The sequence below is a fragment of the Vombatus ursinus genome, unplaced genomic scaffold (assembly GCF_900497805.2).
Source record: "Vombatus ursinus unplaced genomic scaffold, bare-nosed wombat genome assembly UNPS02014820.1, whole genome shotgun sequence".
Lineage (NCBI taxonomy): Eukaryota > Metazoa > Chordata > Mammalia > Diprotodontia > Vombatidae > Vombatus > Vombatus ursinus.
Genome location: NW_020954598.1, coordinates 19,604,911 through 19,624,959, shown reverse-complemented (window position 1 = coordinate 19,624,959; position 20,049 = coordinate 19,604,911). Strand labels below are relative to the sequence as shown.

The following is a 20,049-nucleotide window of genomic DNA, read 5'->3' as shown; positions in this document are numbered from 1 at the left end:
ACCGCAAGGGGTCCTCCCAGTAGCGAGGAAACTGTTGCCATGGGGACATGACGCGAGCCAGTGGCCGTTGGGCCGCCGACTAGCTTTCGGGATCGAGTCCGGCGTCCGGGGCTGCAGCACCCCGCTTGAAGTCGGCACTGACGGCGACTCCTCCCCGAGGACGCAATGCCTCCCTCAGGCAGACCCAGCGGCCGCAGCCGCAGTCGCGCATGGTGCAAACCAGCCCCGAAGGCACACGTGGCTTAGCGACGGGGCGGGGCAGACCGAGCGGGCCGGCCTGCGTGGCGCAGACATCCGGTTCCGGGATCCAGATCTCTGCGCAGCCGGGGCGCGCCAGTCGGCCCTGTCCCCAAAACACGCTGCCTCGGGCCGTGCCAGGCCTCTCGTCAGGCCTCGACCCCGGCCACTCCCAGTCCAGATCCGCGAAACGCTCCTCTTCGGGGTCCCTGCAGCGCCGCCTGCCCCGGAAGGCAGTCATGTTGGACGGACTGAGCTCCCTGCCCACGCAGATGGTGAGTGTGCCCGGTGCAGCGCTCCCCACCCCGAGCGGAGAGCGAGAGGCGCTTGGTGTGCCAGGCTCCGGGCCTGCCCTCGAGCAGCTTGCATTCTTTCGGGAACTGGAACGCACGGGTGAGGCCTCCTAAGGCCCCATATATGTTTTTGGGGGGGGGGGTGGGCTTTGCACGTCTTGCATCCTTTCCCTCTCTCGGTCGTCTCTCCCTTCGCATCGCTTGGCCCCTGCCCCTTTCCCTTCTATCTTCAGGTTCTCAGGGTTTTTCCTTCCTTCGACTATAATGCTGTCATCTCGTTTTGGACCTCTCTGGGCCACGTACCCGATCTGCCTTTTCCAGTCGGCCAGCCTGGGCATCCTCCAATTTAGGTTTTTGTTCAAGCTCCCAGTTCCTCTACCAATCTCTCCCCCCAACCCAAAATTTCCAATGGTTCCCCGTTTGAATGCTGTTCAGCTATATGGCTAATCTGGGGCAAGATCTAAAATGAAAATATCTTGTAGAAAATGAAGGGTTGTTGAAGAAATGGTTGACTTTTCTTTTCCTTTTTTATTCCTGTAGGATTATAAGGGTCAGAAGTTAGCTGAACAGATGTTTCAGGGAATTATTCTTTTTTCTGCAGTAAGTATCCATCTTCATTTGTTTTGCTTTGCTCAGCTTAGCTTTTCCTAATAAGACCTGTCTCTCTCTTAGGTAATTGGATTTATCTATGGATATGTGGCTGAACAGTTTGGATGGACAGTCTATATTGTTATGGCTGGATTTGCTTTTTCGTGCTTGGTAAGAAATGCCTCTTTGGATCATGGGCTTCTTATATTGGTTGTTAATTTACTTCTTCTGAATTTTGTAGCCCTGATGGAAGAGTGTGAGATGAAATTTGGTACTGGCTACCTTCAGTATCTCCGTTACTGTCATTATAAGATAGTGTAATATGTATTAATCCCCACTTGCTAGATAGATGCTGTGCTGTACATCAGAATCAGCAGCAAACCAGATTTAGCTCTACCCTAGATGATATTTTTTAAATCATGGGCTTGAAAGGATTAAATCTCTTGTGCTCCCCGTTTCACTTCCCCCCACTGAGGACACTCCATCTCTGGTGTTGGCACAGGCAGTCCCCCCTACCTAGAATGTACTTCTGCTTCACCTAGTTTCCTCCACCGCCCCCCTTAAGTGCCCTCTTTAACATGAGGCCTTTCTAAAGGTTTCTTTCCCTTCAACTTATCTTGAATAAGCTTATCTGTGTATACATTGTTTTCCTTGGATAGATTCTTCACTCCTTTTTTCACTTTTGCCTTTGAATAATTATTATGTAACTGATTTTATTATCATTTTTGTGGTACCTGGCACGTAATCAAACCTTTCTGTACTTTTTCGTAGAGGGACAGCAAATGTAGAGGAAATTTCAAATATGAAAGACTAAACACTTAAACAAAAACAATTTAACTAGAAAAGTGCTTGAGAACACCTTGCGGGCTATTTAGGCATAGGTATGGGTGTATATGCAGTTTAAATGTGATATAAGTAAACGTGCATGTTTTGTGCACATGGAATGGTATAAAATGCTTCCTCTCTTTCCATTTAGAATGTGTATGTATTTTTGTAATCAGTCAACAAATATTTATTAAGCATTTGCTGTGTGGCCGACATTATGTAAGGTGATGGGGATACAAAGACAGAAGTGAGACAGTTCTTATTCTCAAGGTGCTCACATTGTACACATGGTGACCCACATACATATAAGTATATGTAAAATAAATACAAGGTAATGGTGGCGGGGGAGGAGGGAGGAATAGCAGCTCGGGAGTTGAGAATCAGGGAATGCTATTGTAGGAGGTCATATTTGAGCTAGGTATAGTTAGGTAGTGGAGGTGAAGGGGAGTGCATGCCAGGTCTGGAAGGTAGCCTCTATGAGTGCAGAGAGAAGTGGAATGTTGTATGTGGGAAACAGTAAGAAGGCCAGTTTGATTAGGCTGAGATGATATATAAGGACACTAAAAATGTAGGTTGGAACCAGGCGGTTAAATACTAAATAGAGGAATTTGTATTTGATCCTAGAAGGCCTGGGGAACCACTAGAAAGTTCTTGAATAGGGGAATGACACAATTCGTCCTGTGCTTTAGGAATGTTGTTTTACCATTCATTTGGGGGCTGGATTGGAATGGGAGAAATGAGGTGAGGAGACCAATTAGCTTCAGTAGGCCAGCAAGATGTTATGAGCGCTGTAACTAGGATTTGAAGAGAAAGAGTAGGACCGATAGAAGATGTCATGATGATTTGGTAACTGATTGGATTTGTGGGGTGAGGAGTCAAGGATGATACCAAGGTTGCACACCTGTGTGACGAGGATGATGGTATCCTTAGCAGATAGGGGAGTCGTTTTGGGGACCAGTTCAAAATGTCCAGTAGACAGTTGGTGTGGGGATGGAGATAGGATTAGGGCTTAAAACGATATACAGATTTGGAAATGATCTGCACAGAGATGATAATTAAACTATGGGAGCTGATTAGGTTGCCAAGTCAAAGAGTATAGACATGTAAGAAGGCCTAGGACACAGTCTTAAGATATACCCAGTTAGGAGCAGGATATGAATAATGTTATGGCAAAGGAATGGAAAGAGTGGTCAGACAGGATAACCAAGAGAAAATAGTGCCATGAAAACCCAGAGAGGCGAAAGTATCCAAGATGATAAAGTGGTCAACAGTGTCAATTAGTCCAGAGAAGTCAAAAAGGAATAAGAATTGAGAAGCAGCTATCAAATCATATTTGGCAAATAAGAGATAGCTGATAACCTGGAAAAGAGTATGTTCAGTTGAACGATGAGATTAGAAGCTATATTGCAAGTTGCTGAGGAGAGAAAGTGTGGAAGAAATGGATATGGGTAGACAACTTTTTTAGGAATTTGATTGTGAAAGGAAGGAGAAATATAGGACAAAAGCTTGGGGGGATGGTAAGGCCTAATGAGGTATGGTTTTGTTTTGTTTTTTTGAAAGTATAGGGAGATCTGGGTAGGTTTGTAGGCAACAGGAAAGGAATCAGTAGAGAGGAAGAGATTAAAGATTTGAGAAGATGGTGATTGAGTAGGGGCAAATATGCAGGAGAAGACAGAAGGGAAGCGATCAAACATACAAGTAAAAGGGTTGGCATTGGTGAAAAGAGCCATCTCTTCATCACATACTGGAATAAAGAAAATGGAAGAGAAGAGAGCTCATAGTGAATAGCTTCTATTTTCTCTGAAAAGTATAAGGCAATGGCTTCTACGAGAAGTTTGGAACAGCCCCTAGAGAGGGAGTTACAATAGAAAATCAGTTACCATGACAGTCATGGTCAAGAAGGCATCAAAACAACTTTCTTCTTATACCTTATTAAATGAGGTCCACATTGCTGTACCTTTACATTACAACAGGAACTTGGAATCAGTTGTAAATTAGTAGAGAAACACTGTAGACCAATGATTCATGTTATTTTGGACATTTGACTGTTGTATAAGGTATACATTTTCTCCCTCCCCTCATCAAGCTGACACTTCCTCCGTGGCCCATATATCGCCGACACCCCCTCAAATGGCTCCCTGTTCAAGACTCAGGCTCAGAAGACAAGAAACCAGGAGAGAAAAAAATAAAAAGGCATCCTAAAAATAACTGAAACACGTTACATGCTTCAACCTTACAACAGTCATTCTGTTCTTTGTGAAATCTTAATTTGTCATATCCAAAATGCAAAATAAAACTACCTACATTATTATTGCAGAGCTGTGCTTAGAGTTTATCTATTGTTTACTAAAAACAATTGGGTTTTGTTCATAAACATTTTTGGCTACTAGCTTGATAAATTTCCTGTGAAATGAAGGAAAGAAAAGTACTTGTATGGAATGTGCCTTGCAAATGTGCAAGTTCTTTGTTTGAAGCCCAGTAGTATTTCATAGATTATTGCAATTACGTATTTGATACACTCCATTTTGAATAATTAAAACAGTTCTGTGCTGTTTTTTCAATAAAACAAAGCTACTCCAGTACTACATTGATTAAAGGGTCTTTTGTGCAGTAAGTAGGCAAGAATAATAATCAGTTTTTATTGCTACTGCTTTTGTGAATGAAAGCAGACCTGTATACCATTTTTGTGGCTGACAGTTCAAAATAAAGCTTTTTTTTTTTTTTTTTTTGTGAGGCAGTTGGGGTTAAGGAACTTGCCTAGGGTCACACAGCTAGTGAGTGTTATGTGTCTGAGGCTGGATTTGCACTAAGGTCCTCTTAACTCTGGGGCTGGTGCTGTATCCACTACACCACCTAGCTGCCCCCAAAATAAAGCTTTTTAAATATTTTATTAACATGTAGCTCCCCCACCCCCAGAAGGCAGTAAGTGATAGTAACTTTAAATGATCAGCAGTCATTCTCAGTAACACTAATTCTGAGCATTAACTAAGTGGTATTCTGGGATCTGTGACTTAACTAAAATAAACTTCTTTTGTAGTACATTTCTAACTGCTAATTAACCAATGCCACTGGCATATAGAAGGTACAGTATCCATGCTTTCTTTCTGAAGTGAGCTAGAGAAATTAGAAAGCTTATTCCAGGGAGCAGGAGGAGGTAGATGGATGGCATGTATTCCAGAATTTAACAAGGAATGGACAGTTAAAAATAAAGGCATCTACAGTTAAACTTCATTTTAAGAATGAGCTAATGGTTAGGAAAGTAGAAGTAATTTTTATTTTTACACTATGATAGAAATATTTAAACCAAACCTAACAAAACCTCTTCAGTTTTTCAGCCTTAGCAACATCTGGTTTTAAAGTAATAAGCTACAAACAGGAATGTTTATGTGTCACAGAAACAATTCAGGTCATCAGCTTTAGGTCATCTTACTGGCCCTGGACTAAGGATCCTCTTAATACAATACAGAAAGGACAATGGTAAACTGGAGAGTTATCAGAATGGTGAGTTATCTGTACACAACTTCACTTTTTTTTTTTAAAACAGCTTTGCATTAAGTACCTACACGAAAAGCAATGCATTAGATGCTGGGGAAGATAATACAGTGTGTCAGAATTAAGGATGTTTAATCTGAAGAAAAGCCCTGGAGGAAGACATAGCTGTCTTCATGTATCCTATGGATTGTGGAAGAGAGAATAGCCGTCTATATAGTTGCCAAAGATAGACTGAGAACCAATGGATAGATGTTATAGGTAGGCAGATGTCATTTCCATATAAGAAAACTATAGCTGTCTTGAAAGAATAATAGACCTCGTAGGGCAAGGAGCTCTCCATCCATGCTGGAATTAAAAGAAAGGCTAAGTGACCACCTTTCCAGGATATGTGGAAAAGATTACTTTCATGGAGGGAAAGTTGAACTAGATGACATGATCAGAAGGCTAGAGCTCGAATGGGCCTTGGAGAAGACCTTTAAAAGAAGAGGAGATTCCAGTTCTAAATCCTGGGTCTCTAGACCCAGGAAACAGAGAATTAGTAACTTTACTCCCACATAAACCTAATAAAGATATTGTTAGAATGAGCAAATAAAAGACAAAGAGTTGGAGAAGATAGGTATTTGGAGCTGAAAAGCACCTTTAAGAGCATCTATTTCAATTTAATTTTTAAACATGCTAAGGAAGCTAAGATGAAGATGTGACAAACTTCCTAAGGAGGTTTTACCACAGCAGCAAGTAAACAGAAAAAGAACAGTGTAGTGTGTTAATGCATGGATTCAACTATCCCTGTTCTCCATTTCCTTGCAGATTTGATGCTTTTATCATCAAACATAATGCTTCCTCCAGTTTCTTTGAATTGTATGACAGTAGGACTAGTGCTGTTAGTAAAAATTTAGGTCATTTATGTCAGAGAGTTGTGGTTTATAAAGCATAAAAGTATTAAAAGAACACCATCTTGTAAATCTGACTCTGAGATTTTCACTATGTGTAAGATATGGCTTATGAAAATCCAGCATAATCTAATACCACTTGGCTTCAAGTCCCTGAAAGGAGCAGAGCTGTCAAGTTTATGAAATGAAGATCCACATTTTAATATGGCAGACTGTACAAAGGCCCAGTTTAGGAAAAAGTCGAACTGGAAGGGAATGCAGTATTTTAATGTAAATAATTTTCAAATGCTACAAAAAAGAAAAATGTCTCAATATTAAAATGTTAGTACTTTTCTAATGCAGTTCCCATTTACATAACATATTAAGGCTTATGAAGATTTTTCCTTACAAGCCTTCAAGGTTGGTAGTTTATTATCTCTGTTTTATAGTAGAAGAGGCACCTGAGAGGGGTAATGGCCACATGACTACAAAGTGTCAGAAACAAGATTTGAAGTCTTTTGATCCAAGTCCTATGTATTTTCCACTGCATACCAAAAACTGACTGAACAAAATTTATTTTATAAAATGCTATTTATTTACTTCATGGTAATTTTACCTGTTATAAAAAACAATTACTAAAATATACAAAGTAGACCTTTAGAACATGGAGGGATAATAAGTGTCATGATACCAAAAAAAGCAACCAAGTAGAATAAGGGAGCCTATGCAAGGGAGCTGAATTCTCTATTTCAGGAGGCATAAAATGCCTCAAATTCAGCTCAAAAGCACCTGGATTTTACTTACAAATTATTTCATTCCAAAAGGAATTAGCACTCAGGTATGTTCTGGCGATGAAAAAATGAACTAAACAAAGCCAGTATATAAATATATACTGAATAAATAAGCCAAAAGCACAACTTAAATAGGTTCAGTTCTACAAGTATCTTGTTCAAACTAAATGCAGTGAATTTTTAAACCTTTTTAAGGGTATAAAAAGTTATGTACAGCTCCATCCTTCAAATTTATAAAGATCATGCACTGACTTCAAATTATCAGCTCCCAATGTAGTGTTTACTAACATCACCACCATACTCTTATCATCAGGGATATTAGGTACAGCCACTTATTTCGGCAGCTTGTTACACTGCTACAGTCACCTAGAAAACCCCTGTATTCACACTGATCGCACTGCTCTGGGAGGTTTTGACTATTTTAGAAGAAATCCTGGATACACAATGGTTTCAAGCTGCTTAACCAAACAAGTTTCATGTAAAACATGAAATGCTTTTCCCACAATGTGTACCTATTTATTCATCTAAAAAAAAAAAGCTGCTTCCTAAACCAAACCAGTCAACACAGCACTCATTCATATCCATTTTTATACTCCTGCAAAACACAAAAATCCCAGAAAAACAGGCATAGCCAAATTCAGTGGCCACCAATCTGATGTGTTTGGTTGAGGTAATCCTTCCAGGGAAAAGAAAAAACAAACCAAACAACCTTTAAAAATAGGTCTTCAGTTCTGACAACAAATTAGGACAAGTGTTCAAAAATTCACATTTTCTTCAAAAAATTTCAGCAGTCGAGCTTTTGTGCTATAATTTACATATTTTTCACCCAAATGCTCCTGCAAACACACCTATGTGGAACAAAGAAAAATCATTATGAAAAATGTGCATACCAGATGACATTTACAAATATAACCCAAAGTACTACCAATTTCAACTGCCAAATTTGGGGGTGGATTGGTAGTAAAAGTTAAAGTTATAGCTTTACTTTAAGACATAGAGAAGCAACATAGCATGGTAGGTAGCAAACTCGCCTCAAAGTTGGCAAGACCCAGGTTCAAGTCTCACTTCTGACATACACTGGCACTGTCAGCATAGGCACATAGAGTATGTGGCTGCTTCACCTCAGTGCTCTAGGTAACTCGATAAGACTATAAATTCCAAAGAAGGTGTCAACATACATTGATACAGGGAGTTTCCTCACCTAGGGATTCCCTACTCTAATGAAATCACTGGTGTAGTCCCTAGTTCTGTGTGTGTGTGTCTGTGTGTTTATGTGTGTGTACTGAAAAATAACATTATAGGCTTCCTTCAAGTCATATTTAGGAGGAGGGGAAGCGTAAGTCTATATTCAGACCAATTCAGGCTTGAGTGTCTACTACATGCAAGGTGCTGTGCTCTGCAGGGGGAAATAACACTGCACTAAAAGTTTATCTATATACTTACTTCTCTCTTCAGTTCATCTTCTTCTTCCATGAGATCATATACTTTCTCTAGAAGCTTCACTCCCAATCCCTGAATTACATCAGCTCTCAAGACTTCAATCATTCTTCTGATCTTTTCAGAACCAGACACAACAGCTAAGAAATAAGACAAGGGCAACAATAACCTAAATCCATACACTCCATGGCAAGAAGAATGAAATACATTTATCTTGTTAAGTTATCCATAAAAAATACTTTCACATTTAATGAATTATTACATTCTACTTGTTGAGTACAATTTACAGAGATCTATACTTGAGCTCTGCTCTCACTGCGAATTTGTATACAAATGGTTTTATGCCATATTGAATGAATGGAAAATTAAGTACTTGCATCGTGCTGAGCCTGCTTGTGAGGGGCTTACATTCTAACGGGGAGAACGGGAGGTTTCATCTGTAAGTCAGATGGAAATGACACAAATAAGACATAGTAGCCCTCTTTATAATGCTGCCAGAAGTAATTACCAATCCCTAGTCACCAAATCCAAATGAGGTGAGCCTCACTTTAAGAGAATTAGATACATTCAATTAAAAATCAAGTAAATCAGGGAGGTGAGTTTCTATTACAAAGAAGCCTCTATAATCAATCAATCAATAAGCATCTATTAAGGGCTAACTGTGTGAGGCACTGAGCTAAATGCTTTGGAAACAAATGCAAAAACGTGGTCCCTATCATCAAAGAGCTCACATTCTAATGGGTGAGACAACCTGCAAACAACTATGTACATAGAAGACATAATCCCAGTGGGGATACGGAGGAATGGAGTCAGGAAAGGCTTTGTGCAAGAGGTGGGATGTAAATTGAATCTGTTTTTGGTTTTTTTTGGGGGGGGGGGTTAGGCAGTGGGGTTAAGTGACTTGCCCAGGGTCACACAGCTAGTGAGGGTTATGTTCTGAGGCCGGATTTGAACTCAGGTCCTCCTGAATCCAGGGCAGGTGCTCTATCCACTGCATCACCTAGCTGCCTTCTATAAGTTTAATCCTGAAGGAAGCCTAGAGGTGGAGGTGAAGAGGGAGAACATTCCAGGCACAGAGGACAGCCAGTGAAAAGGGCTGGAGTTGGGAAGTGAAGTGTCGTGTGTCAAGACGACACAACAAGAAGGCCAATGTTGCTAGATCACAGAGTATGTGGATGGGAGTAAGGTGTAAGAAGACCAGAAAAGCAGGAAAGAGCCAGGTTGTGAAGGCTCTAAAGCCAGAGAATTTTATATTTGATCCTGAAGTAATAGGGAGCCTGTGTATATGTCTGTGTGTGTGAATGACAGTGTGTGTCTGTGTGTATGTGGGTGTATATGTGTGAGGGTGAGTGAGAGAGAAAGTCTGTCAGACAGATCTTCACTTTAGGAAGATCACTTTGGTGGATGAGAGGAGGATGGACTGAAATCAGGAGAAAATGAAGGCAAAGAGATCAACAAAATATTGCAGTAGTCTAGGCATGAAGTGATAAGACCCTGTGCCAGGTGGTTGCTGTGAGTGGAGAGGAAGGAAGGTACATGAGATATGTTAATAGGCTTTTATGTGGAGTAAGTGTGAGAGGGTATTCAAGGGTGACATCTAGGGTGTGAGCCTGGGTAACAGGAGGATGGTGGTGCCCTCAGCAGTTAGAAGAAAGTTACAAAGAGGCGAGGGTTTTTGGGGAAAGATAAGTTCTAATGGGTTCACCATAGGTTCCATTAAATAGCAAGCTCTCCTAATATATCTAAAATGGGATGTTATTTACAAAAACCCAACTTTTCAGAGAAACACCTACTGCATAAAGCATGGTATCAACAGTACATCTTTACTCAAACAACTAGATTAAATTTCATCTGTAAATGGTAACATCAAATGTGCAAACTACTATTAAACTACTTTGGCTTTCAAGTAAGGAGATACTTTCCAGTTTGCTTCAAAAGTAACAAGTCACAGACCTGGAGAAAGTTCTTTAAGCCTAAGTTCCTCTGAATCCTCTTCAACCTTCCCATGCAGAATTAGTGTGTCTCTGTATTTTCGATGAAGTCTAAACTCTGACATAGGAAGAAGTCTTGGAAGATTCTCACAATTCTCTTTAGAGTCCATTTTTAGTGTCTGAGTCATCAGCTGTACCAAATCATTCATTTCATTTGTATGGCCTTTCCTGAAAAAGATTGCATTTATAATTAGTTTGGTCTTAAGAATTTTCATAAAAAATAGAATATACTCATGTTCATTTTTTTTTTTTGCTTTTATTAGATTTTTTAATGATTTTTTGAGGATTTTTTTCCTTATATCACCATAGTTTCCATCATTTGCCTCTCCCAGATGGTCATCCCATATAACAAATAGCATTTTTTAAGACAAAAAAAAAGACAGAAAAAACCCAGAATAAATGATCAGTACATAAAGTTTTAAAATAAGTGCAATGTGCAGTACTTGTACAGTATTCTGTACTGTAAAAAGGGTGAGAAGGAAGTGTCTTCTTATATCTTTTCTTTCAGCCATACTTGTTCTTTATAATTACACATTTACTTTTGCTTTTTTTGTGGTTCTTTCCATTTACATTATTGTAGTTACTATGTTCATTGCTTTCTTGATTCTGCTTACTTTGCTCTGCATCAGTTCATAGAGATCTTTCCATGCTTCTGTGTATTCATGACACACATAATTTCCTATAGCACAGTAATATTCCATTACATTCATGTAACAATTTGCTTAGCTATGCCTCAAATACTGCCCCCCCCATTCTTTGCTATCACAAAAAGTGCAGCTATTAATATTTTGGTGTATAGGGAACTTTTTTCTTATTAATGGTCTCCTTAGGGTATAAGCCCAGAAATGGAATCTCTGGATCAAATCATATGGACATTTTAGCAACTTTATTTGCATAATTACAAGTTGCTTTCCAAAATGGCTTTTTCTAATTCAAAGTTTCATCAGCCTTATAGAGGGTGTCTATCCCACATCTCCTCCAACATATACTACTTCCATCTTTTGTCATCTTTGCCAATTTTCATGGTGTAGGGTAAAAACTCAAGAGTTTTTTTGATTAACATTTCTCTTATTATGAGTGATTTGGATCATTCCTTCATATTTTCAATAAGCTTGCAATTTTAGGGAGGACTGTTTGTTCATATTCTTTGCCTACTTGTCTATTGAAGAATGACTACAGGTCTTTATATGTGTGTGTATTTATACATACATATGTTAACTATTTATATATCTTGGATAACTAAGATTTCTCTTTATCAAAGAAATTTGGCACCAAGATTACCCCTTCCCCCATTTACTGTTTCCCTTCTTATCCTAGGTGCATTTTGTTAGGCAGAAGCTTTTCAGTTTCATGTTAATCAAACTTATCTATTTCATCTTTTGTGATTGCCTCTCTCCCTTGTTTGGTTAAGAATACACCTAGTAGGGGCAGCTAGGTGATGCAGTGGATAGAGCACAGGCTCTGGAATCAGGAGGACCTGAGTTCAAATCCTGCCTCAGACACTTGACACTAGCTGCGTGATCCCAGGCAAGTCACTTAATCCCAACTGCCTCACCAAAAACAAACAAACAAACATCTTTTTTTTTTTTTTTTCTTTGCTTAGGTGATTGGGGTTAAGTGACTTGCCCAGGGTCACACAGCTAATTAGTGTTAAGTGTCTGAGGTCATATTTGAACTCAGGTCCTCTGGACTCCAAGGCCAGAGCTCTATCCACTACACCACCTAGCTGCCCCTACATCTCTTACCTATAGCCATGAGAGGTACATGATTTGCTTCTCTTCTAATGTTTTAATAATATGATCTTTAATATTAAGGGCACATTTGGAATATTAAGGTCCATTTAGAATGTATTGTGGAATACAGTAGAGGCTATTGGCCTAAGCTTAATTTCTGCGAGACTGTTTTCCAGTTTTCCCATCAGTTTTTTAACCAAATAGGCAGTTCTTTCCTAAATAACTTATGTTTTCTACTTTATCAAGCACTGGGTTATTGAGTTCCTTTGATTCTGATTTTCCTTTGACCAGCCCTGGAACTTTCCCCGGTCAGGCTGAACCAAAGTATCAGTTTGATAATTTGACTGGTATAGCATTAAAACTATAAATTAACTTTGGTATTATCATTTTTATTATATTGGCACAGTTCAGCAATGGGCACTGAATATTCACCCAGATATTTTAAGTTCTTTATTTTTTTAAGAAGCACGTTGTAATGACCCACATGTACAAAAATGTGTATAGCAGCTCTTTTTGTGGTGGCCAAGAATTAGAAATTGAAGGGATGCCCATCAATTGGGGAATGGCTGCCCAAGTTGTAGTATATAAATATAATGGAATACTATTGTTCCATAAGAAATGGAGAGCAGGCAGACTTCAGAAAAACCTGGAAAGACTTACATGAACTGATGCTAAGTGAAATGAGCAGAGCCAGGAGAATATTGCACACAGTAACAACCACGTTGTGCAATGACTAACTTTCACAGACTTAGCTCTTCTCAGCAATGCAAGGATCTAAGACAGCTCCAAAAGACTCATGATGGAAAATGCTATCCACATCCAGAGAAAGAACTATGGAGTCGAATGCAGACTGAAGCATACTATTTGCTTTTGTTGTTGTTTTGTTTCTTCTTTCTCATGGTTCCTCCCATTGGTTCTAATTCTTCTTTATAACATAACTAATGCGAAAAGAAAAAAAAAAGAGGAAAAAAAAGAAACACTCTGTAGTTGAATTTATAGAAAAATTTCTGTGTTTTGGTAAACTGATCTCCAGATATTTTATGCATTTTGTATTTATTTGGAATAAAATTTCTCTACTACTGCTTCTTGAATATTTATATTCTATTATATATAGAAATGCTGTTGATTTTTAAGGGCTTATTTTGTAGCCTGCAACTTTGCTAAAATTGTTTCAATTAGAATCTGTCAATTCCCTAAGATTTTCTAAGTAAACTATCATATCATCAGCAGATAGGGATAGTTTTATTTCCTCTTTACCTAACTTAATGCCTTTAATTCTTTTCTCTTCTGTTATTACTATTGCTACCATTTCCAGAACTAAATCAATAATAATGGAGAAAATAGGCATCATTCTTTTACTCCCACAGGTTTTGGGAAAGATTCTAGTGTATCTTCATCGTATATGTATGATGCTAGCTTTTGGTTTTAGATACTTTTGATGATATTTAAAAAAGGTTCCTTTCCGCCTACACTCTGTAGGATTTTTAGCATAAATGAGTATTATACTTTGTCAAAGTCTCTTTCCAAATCTATTGAGATAATCATATAGCTTTGGATATTTTTGTTTTCAAAATAATTATAATTATTTTCCTAATGTTGAACCATCCCTGCATCCCTGTTATAAATTCAACCTAGCTATGATGAATTATTTCTTTGATGAATGGCTGCAGTCTGTTTTTATTTAAAATTTTGGAATGAATATTCATTAATGATACTGGTTTATATAGTTCTTTTATGCTTTATCCTTCTCTGGTTTAGGTTTTAGGACAACATTTGCCTCATAAAAGGAATATGGTTTTCTTTCTAGAAATATTTTAAATGGCTCTTTTTTGTCGAAGTTCATTTTTTTTCCATTAATGGTTTGGCTCAGGTTCCAAGGGTACATCACCCTGAGGTGTAACTTGAGCTTCTTTGCTGTTCTGAATACATTCCATTCCCTTTTGCTATTTCTTGTGGGCATAGGATAATTGTATGTTGTTCAAATTTCTTTTCCTTTATATTTGAAGTTGCTTGCAGAATTTGTTGCTTATCATTAGAATTATTAAATTTAAACCTATGTATTTTGGAGTTCACAACACAGGGTTTTTTCTTGGAGTCAATTTCTGGATTCTTCTGTCATTTTACTTTCTATATTCAGAAGTTCTGGGTAGTTTTCTTGTATTATTTCTTGCATTATCATTTCAGGTTTTTGGCTTGTCATGTTCTTCTGGGAGACCTATAATCCAAGTTCTTTCTGTGCATAGTGTCTCAGAGATAAATGTTTACGATCACGTTTTCTTTTTAACGTCATTTTGCTTCTCTTCTTTCAGACTGTCCTTTACTTCTGTGTACATGCATTCCCAATCAGTTATTTTCTCTTTTGTTTCTTTGTTAAGACTTAACACTATAGATCCAGGTTTTTAAATTCTGCTAATTACTTCTACTGTGCACAAAGAAATAAGAAAGCAGAAAATAAATTCTGCTTTTACAATTCTTATTTCTCTTTTAACCTATTCAGAAACATCCTGCTGTAGTTCCATACTTCCTTAGGAATCCACAGGCTCTCTCTCCTGAAGTGTTGAATCATTTTCCTTTGTGTTGCAATATTTATTCATAGATGTCTGGACTCTTAGCTATTCTCGAAGCCATAGTCCCTTCTGTTATTAAGGTTTTCACTGTTGATTTATCTGCATTTGTTCAAAATCTTTTAGTATTCCTCCTCCTGAGATCTTTAGTTAATTCCAGACTTTTATTCCCCCCTTATATTCCCTTATTGCTCATTTTCTGATTCCTTCCCTTTGTTGGTTTCCCCATGGGCTGGCTCCTCCCTCCCCCCCCAAAGCTATTTCAGACTCTTTCCATGCTGGGCAATTCACATTTCACAGGCCTCAGTCTCTGCCCCAAGTGACTTCTGAAAAAGCTGGCCTAAGGTGGATGCTGGGCTCTTTTCCCTCAGGCTTAGTGGAGTGCCTCACAGTCATACATCTGTCCTACCCCAGTTCCTTCTGTTCCTCAGTATTCTGACTGAGCACTGCTGTTATATGAAGTGTGACTGAATTATTTTCCCAGCCAAGTAAGCTTCTGTCTTTTAATTCTCTGCCACTGGGAAGAAGCAGGGTAAAGGCAGAAGAGAGTTTCATTGCAAGCCCGTAAGTGGTCAATGCAGCCCTGTATAAGGGGTATAATGAGTGTGGAGTGAACAAGTTAGAAGTCAAGGATTACTCTTCCCTGCTGTTAGCTCACTGAATTGTCACCTTCCTAGGGTTGCTGGTTTCCCAGACTGTGAAGACAGTTAAGTTGTTTTACTTTTTGCACATAATTCCTGTCTAATATTCTACCTTGTTAGTTATGTGATCTGGAACACTCATATTTTATTTTCAAGTCAGAATTAATTTGAGAGTAGGATGATCAGCTTTTCAAGGAGAATTTTTTAAATCTTTATTTGTCCAGTCTGCTTTCTTTATGGCCTTTCCCAGTTTCCTTGGTAAAGTGGGACTTTGGAGTGTAGGGTGAATGGTGTGTGTATCTGTGTATACACATATTTAAAGACTTACTAGGACTAAACACTACAGGAAACATACAAGGGTGTAAAGAAAACCTTACAGAGTTTTTATCAGTTAACATGGCCCGATATGGATTCATGGGAACCTGTCTTGTACTTATGAAATAATGTATATAAATTCCCTCACTTCACATTGCCAACCCTTTTTCTCCTCAGATTTTTTTCTAGAATCATCTTCCAGTTTAAATGTTAGGTCAATTTTTATCTTTTATCCAATGGATCAGAGGTTTAGCAAACCTACTAGTGTATGAGTTCTTTGACAATCTGTTTCTTCTACTGTAGGTCCAGGTGTGGGGGCCTCTATCCCTTTTATACACTCTACTCCCACTGGACTGACTCCGGGCATCCAGCCTGTAAAGAACTCGCCATTGCTTCCCTCATCCAAGTTCCTTTGGATTATGAAATTGAAACATTAAGCTAAAAGTAAATGGTGGAAACAGAGCCATATCAGTAGGATAATTTAGGTGCAATTATCTGAAGGCAGGGCAGAAACTAATGACCTTTCACAGTCCTATGACCACCATTTCCAACTTAATAGCTGCTTTTAATTTTATATTTATCATAGTCATAGATTTTCCCCCCATTAATATTCAAGTAAAAAACCAGCAGCTTGAAAGTTACATAATCAAAATGACCCAGTCCCATAGAAGAAATGAGAAAAATGCAGTTTTTTGTTTTTAGTAAAGAAGTGGATGGTAGGGGATAAGAACTATGGATGTAGAATGGTGTATAAACTATAACATGGTTTATGTACTGGCTCTTTTTGCTGAATTGTTTTTAAAAAATCTTTGTTACCAGGGAAAGCTCCCTGATAAGGAAGACTGGAGGGGGATATTCAGGAATGAATATGATATATAAGCAAAAAGCATCATTAATATATACCTTACAAAGCACCCCAATTTGAACTAAATTTACAACTTCAGTATTATAGAAAAAAGAGCCAACATTGGTCTTCTATGTGAATAGAAGTATGCAAGAATCAGGTGCATTCACTAGTATGCATAATTAAGATAGAACACAATTTTAAAAACACAGACTTGCACTGGCATATTTGGATTAACCTATGAAGACAGGTTAAAAAAAAATATACCTACCCTTCCTTGGAATCTCCATCTGACTTATCAGTTGAACTTGTAGAAGAACTTAATTCATCCTCAGACAGACAATGAACTAATTTCTTTTCCTATTGGCAAAACAAAATTCTCAGTAATTACATATCCAAAATGCAATTATATGAAACAGTCTTGTGTGTAAGGGGGCATGGATCCAATTTGACATTAGTTCCTAGGACCCTTAGTTGTACACAACCACACCGCGCTTGTGCTATGCTGATGCGCTTAGCCTGTAAACCCCCTCACTGCGCTTGCTCTATGCTGACACATCATTATATAATCATACTTAATGTAAACTTATGAGCTTATTGTTGGCATGATGCCTTCTTTGTGTGTTTCTCTACAAATCAAATGAGCACTTCTGTATAAATCAGTAAGTGCAGAATGTGAAAGCAGAAAAGCTGTGCTTGTCTCAACCTGCCGCCATCAAGAATTAGGGGGATGCTGTAGGGATGGGTGCTCCTACTCCTCATCTCACTGGTCCCTGCAAGCGTAAAATGATTAAGCAGATGCTGTAGAGGCAGATGCCCCTATCCCTTGTCTCATTGGCTGCTGAGAGAAAGTAATATAACCCCCTACCTAGGGTTCCATTATCCTTTAAGTCTGCCCGAATCTAGTGAACCTGCAGGCAGCTGAGGAGCTTCTGTGTTACAAATCTTAAGCTAAAGCAACCTATATCTATCTAGCTACAGTTTAACTCCTCTGACCTAATCCATTATTTCTATTAGTAATACCACTATTCATCCAGACTCCTATGTTTGAAAACTTAGTGTTATATTAGACTCTTCCCTCCCTCACCTTTCATATCCAATTAGTTATGAGGTCCTCTCATTTTTACCTATGCAATCTGTCTTTCAACCATCTCTTACTTTATTTCCACTGCCACCATCTAGGCATAGACCTTCAGCAGTAACACTCACCTGGACAATTATATTTGCTTCCTTTCAGGCTTTCCTGTCTCTATTTCTCCTTCCAAATCATCCTTAACACTACTTTCCAGCTAATCTTTATGTATAGATTTGGTCATATAAAAAAATCTGTAGTAGCTCCCTTTTACCTAATAAGTAAAGTTCAAACTCCTTAGCCTGAAATTCAGAACCCTCCAAAACCTGGCACCATTCTATCCTTCTAGCCTAATACTGGTCCCCCCTCCAAGTACTCTAGATCAGTGCTTTTACACTGTAGGTCAGTTTAAAATTTGGTAACAGTTAAGGTTTCTGAATGCGTAACAACTAAAAATTAATTAAAAATCAAATGTGTAATGAATCCAAGGTGTTTCTGGCATCACTTGTCCATATTGTATAGTGCAACTTCACTGCAGCCTTGAGTCAGAACACATATCATGCGCACTTTGCACTATGCATGCCATCATGCCCTGCAACATCAACGAACACTGCTGAAATGCAAAAAGGGGTTGCAAGTAGAAAAAGTTTAAGAAGCCCTGCTCTACATTATAGTCCAACTCAGCGACTTGCTATGCTCTACATTATAGTCCAACTCAGTGACTTGCTATTGTAAATAACCTGCATTCTCCTTCCTCCATGCCTTTGCTCATTGCTGTTTCCTGTGCTTGGAATTCCTATCCATCTTTTTTCTTCCTATCTTTTAAAGCCTAACTCCTATGAAACCTTCCTTATTTCCTTGAAATTCATGTAACACTTTGTTTTGTTGCACCACTTTAAGGAGTTACATAACACTACATTACAGGCATTTACATTTGTGTGTTATTCCCCTAGACTTTAAATTTCATTAAGATAAGGACCATGTTTTAACTAACCTCAGTAGCTTCACTTAGGATAGTGCTCTATAAACAAATGATTAATACTTAATACATATTTGGTGAAGAAGATAGAAATTACTCTGTAAACCAAAATTCTTTACTGGATTGAAAATTAAAGCTCTTCTCACCCAGACCACAAGTGAAGCCTAAAGAGCAACATGCTGAAGTCCCACAGTGCCTCAGGGAAAAATTGACCCTAAAGAGAAGTATCCTTTCCCACGAGGAAGAACAATTCTAAATAGTGCTCAAATCTTTCAGTGTGACTAGGACTAACCAACATGGGCCCTGACTTATTAGATTAGCCATCAAATTCTATCCAAGAAATGGTGGTTAAAGCTTGATTATGATGCAGGAACATCTGATAAACAGCTCAGGAGGAAGCCTCATGTGGAAGACTGAAATGTATTAAGTGCATTCAAACCTGTAATTTGAACTAATTAGGGCTTAGGTCAGTCTGAATTAGTGGAAACATCTGAATAACAGAATGTTTGGGTTTTTTTTTTTTAAAGAAATGAAACTTGATTATTCTCAGATATAAGTCTTGTTTTTCACCATAATGTATAGTGCCAGGGTAGAATGGCAAAAAACTGCTCTTTCTCCTATGTGTTGTTATTCAGTTAGAAAAAGTTTATCACAAGTCAAGAAATATATAATCCTTTTTTCCCACTAGATGACAGTCATGCCTCACAAGTACGGAAAAACAACGCCCAAGTTCTATTACAAATGTACAAGAAAGAAGAATGTGGAAGAGACTGGTAGTGAAATGAGAAAATAAGGAATTTTTTTTCTTGCCAGTTAGATAGGCATGTTGGCAAAGTGTGTGTGTGTGTGTGTGTGTGTACGTGTACCAAGAACCAAGCTAACAAAGTTACAACCTTGGGCTACTCGTTTTAGTGATGAGTTATTAGCATAATAATTAGTTGTGTATGAATACAGTCTAAAGTTTGTTCTCTTCCAATATCATCACCCTTAATCAATAAAAATTTTATTAAGTGCCTACTATGTGTGGGAATACAAAGACAAAAATGAAAAAGTACCTGCCCTTAGGGAGTTTATATTCAATTGGAGAAGACTCCGTGTACATATATAAGTATATATGCACAATCTAGGGTTCGGTTAGGGCCCAGGGCTGGCCTGGTGATTTCACTGGCAGAGGGAACTCCTGTGGAGGCATTTCCTCCCTAATGCAGGGTAGCAACTTCTCTGCCACTTGGTGTTTAAAGGGCAGTTGGGAGCAGCCAGAGCGACTGGCCATCATGAAGCTGAGATAAGATTTCAGCCTGGTTCTTCTGGCTCTAAGGTCAACCTTCTGGGCACTTGGCCACACAGTCTCTGACTTGCATGACACCCCCGCCATTCA

At 38.6% G+C, this 20,049-nt stretch overlaps 2 protein-coding genes across 3 annotated transcripts in view; one reads left to right on the top strand and one right to left on the bottom strand.

Annotated features, from left to right (window-relative positions):
• Positions 1–318: 318 nt before the first annotated feature.
• On the top strand, positions 319–4,259 carry SPCS1 (signal peptidase complex subunit 1). Its single transcript, XM_027836893.1, has 4 exons — positions 319–512; positions 1,071–1,130; positions 1,203–1,289; positions 4,030–4,259. The coding sequence occupies exons 1-4, from the start codon at positions 477–479 to the stop codon at positions 4,153–4,155; spliced, it is 309 nt and encodes a 102-aa protein (XP_027692694.1). The 5' UTR covers positions 319–476; the 3' UTR covers positions 4,156–4,259.
• Positions 4,260–7,669: 3,410 nt separating this feature from the next.
• NEK4 (NIMA related kinase 4) overlaps positions 7,670–20,049 on the bottom strand; it is a 34,842-nt gene continuing 22,462 nt past the window's right edge. For both annotated transcript variants that reach the window (XM_027836883.1, XM_027836884.1), the window contains 4 exons: positions 16,892–16,980; positions 10,486–10,691; positions 8,539–8,672; positions 7,670–7,943 (listed from right to left, as the gene is read on the bottom strand). In XM_027836883.1, coding sequence (XP_027692684.1) covers positions 7,851–7,943; positions 8,539–8,672; positions 10,486–10,691; positions 16,892–16,980 — 522 coding nt within the window. In that variant the 3' untranslated portion in view covers positions 7,670–7,850. The remainder of the gene's footprint in view (positions 7,944–8,538; positions 8,673–10,485; positions 10,692–16,891; positions 16,981–20,049) is intronic.